The sequence below is a fragment of the Dioscorea cayenensis genome, unplaced genomic scaffold (genome assembly GCF_009730915.1).
Source record: "Dioscorea cayenensis subsp. rotundata cultivar TDr96_F1 unplaced genomic scaffold, TDr96_F1_v2_PseudoChromosome.rev07_lg8_w22 25.fasta BLBR01000427.1, whole genome shotgun sequence".
Classification (NCBI taxonomy): domain Eukaryota; kingdom Viridiplantae; phylum Streptophyta; class Magnoliopsida; order Dioscoreales; family Dioscoreaceae; genus Dioscorea; species Dioscorea cayenensis.
The window spans coordinates 6,317-18,987 of NW_024086818.1; the positions used below are offsets into that span (position 1 = coordinate 6,317).

Consider the following 12,671-nt stretch of genomic DNA (forward strand, 5'->3'; position numbering starts at 1 on the left):
TATATATATATATCTGTAACCAGACTTATTACTGTCTTACAGACCTTTCTATTAAAGGATACATGTAATATGGTGGACTAATTCTCCTACTCTTCTATATATATCCAACTCTTCTCCTCACCTTTCATTCTTTGTACCACTCTTTCTTCTTCTTCTTATACTTCCCTTTCTTTTCCTATTCCATTGGTGGTGTGTGTGACTCCTATGGAGGAAGTACTCCACTCAGGTGGTGCCGATGAATCATCGGTAGCAGCGCACATTATGGTGAAAGGCAAGCGCAGCAAGCGACAGAGGCTTTCGCCGTCACCGGCTTTGCCTCTTGCCTCTTCTTCTCCGTCTACTTCCTCCGGGAGTGTCACTGAGGAGGAGGAGGATATGGTTATGGCTAATTGCCTCATTCTCTTAGCTCAAGGACCTGAATTGGATACTGCTGTGAAGGATGACAATAACAACAACAACAATAACAAGCCGAGTAGCCGGAAGTTCACTGAGACGGCCACTACTACCGACGGAAAAGCCGGGTTTTTATGTCTATGAGTGCAAGGATTGCAAGAAATGTTTTCCGTCTTTCCAAGCTCTTGGTGGTCATAGAACTAGCCATAAACGGAAAAAGAGATGCCGGTGTTGCAGAGGAGGATGAGCTTCTCAAGTTTAGTATCAATTCAAGCTCTTTCGTCGCCGCGAAACCGCTTGGTTTGATGCCGTCAAGCAACAACAACATCAACAATAATAACAATGTCTTGAGCTTGAAGATGAGGGTGCATGAGTGTTCAATTTGCGGAGCAGAGTTCTCCTCCGGGCAAGCTCTTGGTGGACACATGAGAAGACACCGGCCGGGGAGTGTCCCCGAGGTGGTGGCCGAGACGAAGAAGGAGAAGAGCTTGTTATCTTTGGATCTTAACCTCCCGGCACCGTCCGAGGATCACCGTGGTGATGGCGGAGAGACGGCAATGAAAGAGATGGCGAAGCCGGCCTTTTCTTGTGCTAACAAGAGGCCTCCTCCTCTCCTGCTCTTGTCTTCAGCAATGGTGGATTGTCATTACTGATACAAATGGAGCAAAGCAACCAAACAAAGCAAGCAAGCAAAGTTGTCCAAATTAATTCATTCTAATTTTTTTTATTTTTTTTTTAATCCAAACATTGTTGGCAGATTATTTGATTGTCATGTGAATTATATGTTTGCCATATATTATTTAATTCTTTAAATTCTTTGATGAATAACATTGAATTAACATTGATAACTTCATTAGAGTGTGCCGGAGTTGTTTGTGAGGCTGGTGGCTTTGCGTTCACGGAAAGGGAGAGAAGGTACTTCTTCTCTATTGCTTCTTGTCTAATTTAAGTAGGATATGAATTAGTGTTAGCAACACCAAAAACTCTTTCAAAACAATTAAAACACAAAAAGCAAGTCCCGGACGCCTGTTTTCTTGGTTGGGAAAACTCTTTTACATCACAAACAAACAAAGTACAAGCATTCACATTAATAAAAAAACAAAGATTAGTCCATTTACTCCTTAAAACTCTCTCTCTCTCTCTCTCTCTCTGTGTCACACACACACACACACACACACACACACACAGCACACAAAATTTGGTAGAAGTTCATTAAAAGATAAGATATTTGGGGTTGATAGGTTGTCAAGATGCTGGGATTGCAACAAAGACGAATAAAATATTTTTCTTGGACTTTTTTGAGAATACTTGTCCGACCATCCAAGTTCTCCTAATGATAATGCTAGGTATTAATTTACACTTGAGAGCTATATGAAAAAGTCATAGTTCTAACAAGATGCTTAACCCATGGCTGCATCCTAAAGCTACATTGCTGGCATGCTAAAACTCTTATTCTTCTTTCTTTGTGTCAAAAATAAAATAAAAGAAACAAGCATAAAGTCATAGGGACTGAAACAAAAAATTCCAAATCCATAATTGCCAGGAACTTGGACATAATTTGTCCAAAACTAATATATCAAGCTATGTATGTGCTAACAAAAGATCTGTTACTTAAGTGAGAAGCATCTCATAGAAATCATAGATAATCAACCCAAAAAAAAGGATTTTATTTGAAGATCTCCGCAACACGTTAAAAGAGCTGTCATAGTAAGCAAATATTGCAGGAATATATTGAATCTGACGATACTAGAATACCGCAAAATATTGCTTCATTCAGTGCACCTATATCATACCTGAAGCCGATGTTTGCAGCAGCAATAGTCATTAAAACACTGAGCTGTCCAAATGAACACACACATTGGATGCTATCACATATAAACATATATAGCTAAGTAGGTTCCACCATTTGCTTTTCAGTTGTTTCCACTTGATTGTTGAGAGTCGGAAAACCGTAGCATGTAATGAAAAATAATTGCCTTATTCAATATGCACGAGAATTTGGTACAGGCTTGCACATCAAAAAGATGGTATATAGCTATGACATACTAGGATGGTTAAATAACAACACAGAAAGATATGCAAATGGCCACCTCAACATGCCGAGACTAGCCTTCTAATTTCAAAACAAAGTAAAGCTCATGAAAGGTTGTTAGGAAGAAATCTGTTGATCACTGAAGTGGTGTTATACCAACAACACCTGCACAAGCAGAATAGGGAAAATCAGAAGACAATAAGTGAAATTTTTTGTTTCCGTAGTAAATAAATAATATGAAGCATTATGGTGCTATAGTATAGGAGTATTACAGTTGCTTATAATACATGATGCATTTCACAATCTAAATAATGCAGTTTGATCATACTCCTTGGACTAAAACATTCAAGGAAGACCAAAGCCAAAGGCAGATGCCCATAAAAATGTCATGCTGAGGAATTCATAGTGTTCTTATGAATAAATACTATAAAATCATAAAGCAGAAGTATTTAGAATGGTCAAGCAGCTAGAATAGTTCAAGCTAAAACCAGAGCCCAAGAGAAACCACTTTATGAAGTTTTTCACACTGATCCCTTCAAAAATGTATTCCCCACTGACATAATAAATAATAATTTACTATAAAAATCTAGAAAGGCATCATACATCTTTGTTAGAGGTGAAGAATATATCATGCACTGACGCATTGGCAAGCTATTATCACAATCATACAAATCATTTCACTAATATGGCTGAACTACAGGTTGCAATAACAATAACAAAGGACTGCAAATTGAACCGAGCATATCCACATATTGACCATAAGCATGGTTTTGACTAAAAGCATATTGGTAAAAGCAAATGGTAGCAGAATCCTAATAATGGAACCTTGGGCAAGAACATGTGCATTTGCCAAGAAACTAGTGGGCCAATTTGAGTGACAAAGACTTCAACATGGGAATTCTTGTGTCTGGAATGTATAAGATTATTGTTGCAATTTATGTTGATCAACCCCAGTGCTCACAACACAAATTATAAAGCGAGGTACTAAAGCCAGCAATGGCTACGCTACTATTGCCCAACCATATCAAAAAATAACAAATCAAATGAATAAGCACTAAGTTTCAGGGACAATATATAAAATGCCAACTTATGTTGTCAAAACCTTAGAAAATTATCAGGCATTTCCAGAAAAAAGCAATATGAAATATTTACACCGAGAAAATGTTTTATATTAATGCAACTAAAATCCAGAAATAAAAAAATAGTGGAAATACATAAAAGTGCAGCAATATAACATACCACAGGCCAACCTTCCTCCAGCATTTCCAGTTGTAAGGCTAAGTTCATGACCACCTACAGGAAAAGATGAGATACAAATCACCTCAACAGGCATGGAGGGGTAGTCACACAGACACGTATTTATATAGAACAACAAGATACAAGTCACTCTCAGCGCACATGCGCGCACACCGGACACACACATGTATTAAGATGGATAAATCTATGCTAAAAAATAAAACATAAGATGAAATACGTTGATTTATATCAGTGAGCTGCATGTTTTACCTTTCCCAAGATCATCTTCAAGTTCATGAACCACAAGTGCTCGCCCAATGACTGCATTAGGGCCGCTTAGTGGAATCTGTACATGTGATTAAAAGTATAGCATGATATAGAACATTAGGTGCTAGAAACAATATGAACTTGAAAATAAGCACAGAAATATTGATTAAATACATAAAATCAATTTTCACATTCCCAACACCAATTTATAAAATAGGCAAAAGGTGCAATTAAAATTTATGTTTTACCAGATTATCGACAATTGTTGCCTCAGCCACACCTGTATTATTGAAGAGTGAGGAAAGCAGCAAAGATTCATAAGTTATCATTACACTTTCAAAGCATATCAAATGTCATTCCAGATCATACCATCAGAGTTGGCAACTATGTTTCCCAGGTCACCCGCATGACGGATTTTATCCTCTGGAGCACCATGTGTCAAATTATTTGGGTTGAAGTGTGCCCCTATGAAAACAAAAGCACTGTTTATTCATTATTAGAAAACAATACACACACACACACACACACACACACACACACATGTTTATATTACATCTATTACAAGGGAGAATCTTGTATTGATCCCTAGCATAAAGGTTCCAGAGACAAGAACTTAAACAGATATAGCATACGCTCAGATATTAACTTCCAAAAAATTCTCACAAAATAGTTTTGATTGATTTTCAGTGGATAAATTGTGGTTTGAGCATCATGATAAGATAAATGATTAATCTGGCAAAATCAATCTGACTGACCTGTTGATATGCAGCCATTGGTAGTGTCACCAAACTCATGCTGCCGGAGAGCGAACATAGAATAGTTAATAGCTCATTTATAGCTCAAGAAAATGGAAGAACAAATTATCTTTTTGGATCGCAAGGCACTCACAAGGTGGAAGCCATGAAGTCCTGGGGTAAGACCAGTAACACGAACCTTCACAGTCGTAGGACCTATTGGAGAAAGCAAGGGAAATCATTCTTTAAATATTTGAATATAGTCAAGATATAAAGTGAAAAGTAAATATGACATAATTTTACAAAAAACAAAGAATTTATCTTCTTGTCAGTGTGGAAGAAGAACATCAAAAAAAAAAAAGAATGTGAACCATGCCATGTAATGGGTAGCTATTTACAAAATTCGTCAAACAAGAATAAGCTCCGCACCCACTTTCATTAACTGGGGATAGCTGATTGGATGATCATCATTTTTCATACGCATGCCCACCTTGGTTGCTAACAGTTTTATTTAGGGTTTTTGGCTTTCTACAATTCCATTTATTCATGGCCCAATAGAAAAGCAGGTAAAATAAAAATGGCATTAACACAGTTCTCCACACAGCTTAGTTTTTGAGGGTGTCCAAAGGTAAATGCGTAATCCCTTTATCTGTTCATCAGACAACTGGATTCAATATAGTACTCAAATATACTAAATTTTTCTGCCAATTACTTGTCAGAAATAGCACTTCAAACCAAATAAAACTCTTGAGCTTAAAGAACTATGTGAAAGACAGCAAATTCCACTCCTAAACTGTGGAGATGTAACATGCAGATAGACAGATTTAAACTACTTATTGATGATTCTTATCATTTATCAACTTAATGGGCAAACATCGGGGAAAAAATTGCTTTTTTTCTTTTCATCAAGAATAAGCAGGCCTCCCTGGTTCCAACTTAGGGTCTTTACGTACAGAAAATAGAAAGGCATTGCACAGGCAGTCAAACAATATCAAGATAAAAGCATTAATCCTTATGAGCATACAACTCTGCTAAGTTCATTGCATTGTGAAACTGGTACTAGTCAAGGCAATCTATTTAGTATTTACTCCAAACAATAGAATGAAAAGACAACCAAAAAAGTCTACTCTTCAATTACTGCTGACAGTCTACCATCAATAGTAAAATCAATGACAAATTGACACATTTGAGTAATGAAAGAAAAATTCATCATTATTAGCACTAAAAATCAATCAATCAATCAATAATCTCCAGCCAGTTTCATACGCCTCTTGATGAAATTACTCCACGCAAACCAACACCAATTCTCAACAAAGAAACTAGTCTACCAACTAGCATTCCATGAAACCAGTAACAAGAATCAAGTAAACTAGATAGACAATGCCGAAAACACACCATCGTCATCCTGGACGAGGGTGACGACGCCCTCCACATCCGAGTTGCCCTTAAGAACGGCGACGGCCTTCTTCGATGCCGCAACTATGGTCAGAGACCTCGAAGCCGTGCTGGCGGAGGGAGAGCGGAGGTAGAGCCTGAGAGGTTGGCCAGCGAGGAGAGAGGAGCGAAATGGGAGGTGAGCGGGGGATGGAGGGTGGGCGATCGAGGTGGAGAGGACGGTGGCCATGGCGGCGGAGACCAAGAGGAGACGAGAAGGGGAACGTGATGGTGAGATGCAGAGCGGTTGATAAGGAGATGAGATGGTTGCCACGTGGAGCCACTGGAATTGAACGAACTTGTCTGGAAGGTTCAGGGGTTTTTTTTTGGGAAAAATAATAAATAGACTAGCTCATTGCCTTTTAAAAATATATCACAATCCAACAGAATCATAATAAATGCATCAGCAACCAAATCGACACGAGTCTCACACACACACAGGAGAGAGCACAAAAAAGATTAAGCCAATGGTAAGATATGAATGTATCGAAGGTAGAGATAGCAATTTATATCCTATCTGATGGGTATATCTGTACTTTATTTTTTTTAATTAGGTACGGATAAAAATATTACCTGTTATTATTTGAATGGATATGGATTGGATAAGGGTATGCCCTTACCCTATCCGTACCCTTATTTTTATCCGTTGAAGAGGGTACGGGTAAAACCCGTACTTGTACCCTTACCCTCTCATATATATATATATATATATATATATATATATATATATATATATCATTAAACTAAACATTTACCCATAATCTATTTTCATAATGATTAATTTAAAAATAATATTTCAAATTTTCTCTTAATATATTATTTTAAATTTTAGTTAATTTTTATATTTATATTTGATAATATTATCAAAATTTGAATTTTGGATATATATTGAAAATCATAATTAAATTAAAAAATAAATATTATAAAATAAATATAAAAAAAGTAATGTTATAATAATTAATTCTATAAATTACAAGAACATCCTGAAAAATAAGATTCGAATAAAAAATCAATTAAATATAACTTATGAGATAATGTTTTTTATATTCAAATTCTTACTAGACATTTATAAAATTTGAAGCTATATAAAATATAAATATTAGATATATGAAAAAATTTTAAATAAAAGCCAAGATAGTTAAACATAAATAAAACAAAAGATAAAATTACCATTAAATCCTAAATAGATGTCATTTTTATGTGATTATATAATTTAAGATAAACATATATATATATATATATATATATATATATATATATCAATTTGTAATTTTGAATTAATTTACATGTATTTAAAAATTGTAATGTAATATAATGTATAATTAATTAATTAATTAATTAATTAATTATTTATATTTATATTTATATTTATATTTAATTCGATAATTTGAACAATGGGTAGTGATGCTGCGGGTATATCCCGACTCTGGGTAAGAGTAAATGTATGATACCCGCGGTATGCAGTACTCGTGAATAAGGGTAAGGGTATGATTTTTTTTTTTACCCTGAGGGTACGGGTGGGTAAGGATTACGGGTATGGGTAAGGGTTTTGGTATAATCTACTTATACCCTACCCGTTGTCATCTCTACTCGAATGGGCACATAATATTTTTTAAAAAAAAATTGGATAAACCACATGCATTAAATAATATAAGAAAACTACAAATAAGTTCCACTAGGAATGGAAATATGCTTAAACAAAGACAAGACCAAAAGAAAATAAGAGAAATAAAACAGAAGCCCTGCCCAAGACAGGGGAAGGAACCAAACAACTAATTTTGATATCTCTCCATTTCTGAGGTTCCTTCATTAGTCTGGCGATTCAAAAAGTCCAGACTACATTTTGTGGTAGTCTTCATCCCCTCCAAACATGTTTTTTTTGGAATCTGGCACATTAGAAAGAAGGACACCTTGTTCCACATTTTTGTTTCGAATTGATCTTGCTAGGGGAGTGGCATAGCCTGAGTTCTTATTCCACTTGATCAATGGTATTTTAGGACGTTTGCTTCTTCTTGCCATAACTTAAGTACTGTTGCCAGTTCCGCTACTAAATACTAAATATTTTAAATTGGACGCATCCATTAAATTAAAATCAATCAAAATACAAGAACTTGTTGGGCTTGATTCATCAGCAAGCTGGCTCATTTGAGAATCTGTTAGTGGGTCTCCAAAAATCATGCCTTTTGAATTTTCATGGATCACAGAGTTGGGCTCTTGAGGCAAAAGTATCACATGGGCTTTTGAGACTTCAAAATTTTTTCCACAATATTGGCTGAACTGAATTCCCACTTGTTTTTCAACAAGTTTTTCAAATTCAAACTCTCCTCCACGTGGGCCGCCAGGTACGTGAGGAATTTTGCCATGTGTTATTGGAATGTTCATCTGCATTGAGGGTCCTAATGTTGGGGCCAATGCTTACGTAACAAGCTAAGCAGTGTGTCCAACAAATCTGCACACGCCATGCACTCTCAACGAAGAACCATTGTTTGAACAGATGGGTTGGTGGAGCACAACTACCGGTCCCTTGCCGGTATCGTTATCCTCGATGGATGCAGCCACCACAGTGGTCGGTGGTAGGTCTCGCAACTTTATTTCAATGATGCAAGTGTGGGAATGAGTAATCTCATCCTCGATCAATCACTCTCCAACAACAAAGTACAGCATGTTGTAGAAGCTTCTCACTTCTCTTGTTATAACCAGTATTCACTGTAGCAGTCGGCACTGTAACAGCCCAGCACTATAGCAGCCCGAAAGTTTCATTTAAATTCTTTCTTTTCCCTTCTTCTTTCCTTCTCCTCCTTTGTTTCTTCCTTGCTGCTGAGCACACCTAAACCCTATAAAATTTTTCGACGAGCAATTCCTTCTAATCAAAGCATCAAATTTCTTCCTCTCATCCTGTTGAGTGTGGTAAGGCCTTGATTCAAGGTTTTTTTTCTTTGTATTTTCTTAGTATTTCCTCATTTTTTGAAATCTTTGAAAACCTAGAAATTTACCTTGGTTTGGGTTGATTTTGGGCTTAAATCGAAGCCCTTGATCTTGTGATTCTTTTGTGTGGATGCTTGTCAAGAAATTTCGTGATTTGGTGTTGTAAATCGGCAAGAAACCATTGTTTAAGGAGTAATTTCTTGGCTACTGTAGCAATCCCGATGTTACTGTAGCACCAAAAATATTTGGTATTTCTTGTATTTCCTTGGTTCAAATTAAAGCCCAAGACATTAGGAATTTATTGGTAACCTTAAAATCGAGTTTTGAGTCAACGCTAGGATCGATTTGGCGTTGTTTGGTAGTAAACTTATTGCTTCGTTGTGTGATTTATTTTAGCTAAATCTTGTTGGTGTTTTGTTGTGCTTTGGCAAGGAGGTGAAGCTTTGGCTCGAGGCAAAGAGCTAGAAGAGGATTAGCGTTCGGGGAAGTTGAATCATCAAAGTTGTGAGTGGGATTTATTATGCACAATTCTATTAGGAGAATACCCATAATTATTCTATATTGCTTAAGTAAAGTTTTTTTGGGTATTATACTTGCATTGAGATTTTAATGGAATTGAAATGAGTTATTTAGGTATATTTTATACTTGAAAAGCATTATTGTTCAAAGGAAAGGATTTTTGGATTGTTACTTAATTCGTAAGTTGTGCATTGATTTATGTTAAAATATTTGGATATGCTTGTGTTTATCATTTCCGTGGTGAAATGGCAGATATTTTAGATATTGATTTTTGTCTACTTCTCGTTGCAAGATGCATGTTTGTATTACTTGGTTGGTGACATCCTACTGCAGTAGGTGATTTTCACGGCCAGCCAGTTGAGGTGGCATGGAAGACCGGCAGACTTATTGGTCCTGTTCAGGTAGGAGTGTAGAGCCCTGATTGGATATTCATCGGGAAGCCGGGATCACCATACGATTGACCGATGGGTTAACGTTAAGGACATGAGTTCCTTGACGGTTCTGAACCTAACCACGACTACGGTGAAGGTTTTGAGAGGTTTCTAGACCATGTTGTGTTCCTTTTGTAGTGTTATAGTAAATTTGTGCTTTGGCGGCAGTAAGTATCTGTTTTATGGATTTTGAGACTCGTATAATATAGTTGTTCTATATATATATATATATAAGTGGAACTATTATGATCTATTTGCATTATTATAAAAGTTTGGTATGATTTTTAACTTGTTTTGTAGTACAAACCTTGTAGTTGGTCTTTCGGGGATTTGTTGTTGTAAAACCCTAGTTGGGGTAAAATGCTTTTTTGACACTATCTTTTGTTATATTGTATCGATGATTTCTGTTATGTTTATCTATGTTCTAATATGTTGGTATTAGTAAAGCATTATTTTGGTGAGTTATTTTGTGTATTTTGGTGTATTCTTGTATTATTGTGCTAACCCACTCACTGAGTAACTTTAATTGGTCACCCCTCCTTTCTCTCCCCAGGCTTTTGCACGCGGTAGTACGGTATTAAAGCGGTGTGCTGAGCATCCACTATCTGTTTTTATTCAGTACCACGTTCATGTATGTTATCCTTGAGCATGTCTATGTTGTAGTTGAACATGGATCCATTAGTGTGTTTGAAACTCTAAAAGAATGGTTTGTTTGTTTGTCTAACTTCTTGGAAACTTCGTTGTACTTGTGACCATTGCAATTTTTGAACTTGACTATCAGGTCATGTTGTTGAAGTTCCCCTTGCGTACCTGTGAATTTCCCTATTTTGTAGTTGTTGTTTGAGGTTGTTGATTTATGATATTTTATCAGCCTTGCGGTGACTCGAGGGTTGAGTGGTGGAGTGCCCCTCCTCGGGATCATCGTGGTGGTTGTCGTGTCCCGGGTGCCCACGGGTCAGGGCGTGACATCTCTCGATGCAATGCAGAGACCGTTGGTCCATGATCTTTCTTCATCGCCAATCTCCACCCCTAAGGTGACCGGTTTCTTAGCCTTTGACATTCCTTGTTTAACGCCGACAACATTGTAACCATTTAGAGTGACCGTATCACGCCCCAGCCCCAAAGCCGGGCCCACTGACAGATCGGCAGCATCCAATGTGGCTAGGCCCCACTAGGCGCAAGGCCTCAGACTTCAGACCTGGTCAGAGTCAACCCTAACAGGCAGAACATGAAACAATAATACAGAACTATAAATAAAAGCAACAATAGACAAATATAATTCAAATATGGTTTTAACAGCCTTACAGATATACAATGCCACTCTTAACAAACAACAAACAAGAATACAAACAGAATGCAAGTCTCACTCACTCAGAAAATAAACTAGAGGTGAACAACATTGACAAAAATAAATACGGAAATAAGGCTCGCAGAAATACAGAAATTTGTTCATAGTACAGAAATAATCAAAATTATAGAAAATATACGGAAAACAGATGCGTACATCTTCCTGACTAGTAATAGAATCAACAGCTCGAGGCTGGATCTTCGACTGTAAAGTCAGAACAGAACAGACAGCATATCAATAACCGAAGTCGGATCTTTGACCGCAGTCGAAACGGACACGCATGTTCGGTAGCGCTATTACAGAAAACATGTGCACATGGCTAGGACTTACTCCTTTTAGCTAGGCAAATTGCCAGTAATTGGAGATGTACTAAAACCCCCACAGAGATATAGAATACAGACGGACAAATACAGAAGAACCAATAAATATCATAATTAAATAAACAACTGAATAAGTAAAATAAAACCATAAACAGAAGAATAGAATTACGGGTGCGAGAGCCTACTTGGCTCCGGACTACAAAGCTTAACTTCTTCCTTACACCGCAGGATTTAGGGTTTTCTCGCCAGATCTAATAGGTAAACAGAATTTCAAAACCCCAAAAAGAAATTAGGCTAAAAATTAAACCCCTTAGAAGGTTTACATGCCACTAAGAATGACATAATTTACATTTCTATACATAAGAATCACAAAGACAGCAAATAGCAACAAGAAGGAAATAATAATAAAACTAAGCAAGAGACTAAACCAAGAGAATATCTATACTAAAGTGGAAGTTTATGGATTTCACAAATGAAGCTAAGTTGGATTAAAACAATGATAAACATCAATGTCTCAATCTTTGGTTGCCCGCCAGTTGGCTAAAGCTACAAGAAGCTCTCATTTTCAAGCAATGAAGGCAGGAATAATCAAGCTTTAGAGCATGATTAAAGAACACACAATAACACAAATTGAATCATCCAAAATCTCCAGCCAACATCAATTTTAAAATAAATAAATAAATAAACAAGTGAAACAAAAGGTATATATATAAACAAAATCAAACATATATATATATATATATATATATATAAACTCAGTAATAATACCACCAGTAAGTTAAAATTTTCTCAACACTAATAATCACAATTTATGCATGTTTCAATATATATATACATATATATATACACACACACACACATAAATATACCTATAAATGTATAACTATATATTCAAGAAATTTCAGAAAAACAAAATCTAGAATAAAATCGGCAAAAAGTGGATTCTCGACGCTAAGAAAACCATAAATTCAAAATATAATAAACATTAAATATGGATATAGCTATATATAAAATAAACTCTAAAGCATGATT

General features: G+C 36.2%; 2 protein-coding genes across 2 annotated transcripts; one reads left to right on the plus strand and one right to left on the minus strand.

Moving 5' to 3' along the window:
• The first annotated feature begins 533 nt into the window (after positions 1-533).
• On the plus strand, positions 534-1,046 carry LOC120254356 (zinc finger protein ZAT5-like). The gene has a single exon (XM_039262469.1). The coding sequence runs from the start codon at positions 534-536 to the stop codon at positions 1,044-1,046; it is 513 nt and encodes a 170-aa protein (XP_039118403.1).
• Positions 1,047-2,352: 1,306 nt separating this feature from the next.
• Positions 2,353-6,413, minus strand: LOC120254355 (superoxide dismutase [Cu-Zn], chloroplastic-like). The gene is made up of 8 exons (XM_039262468.1): positions 6,058-6,413; positions 4,817-4,878; positions 4,684-4,723; positions 4,298-4,393; positions 4,177-4,208; positions 3,932-4,007; positions 3,665-3,718; positions 2,353-2,590 (listed from the first exon to the last, which is right to left on the minus strand). Exons 1-8 carry the CDS (start codon positions 6,284-6,286, stop codon positions 2,562-2,564), a joined length of 618 nt encoding a protein of 205 aa, XP_039118402.1. The 5' UTR covers positions 6,287-6,413; the 3' UTR covers positions 2,353-2,561.
• Between the last annotated feature and the right edge of the window lie 6,258 nt (positions 6,414-12,671).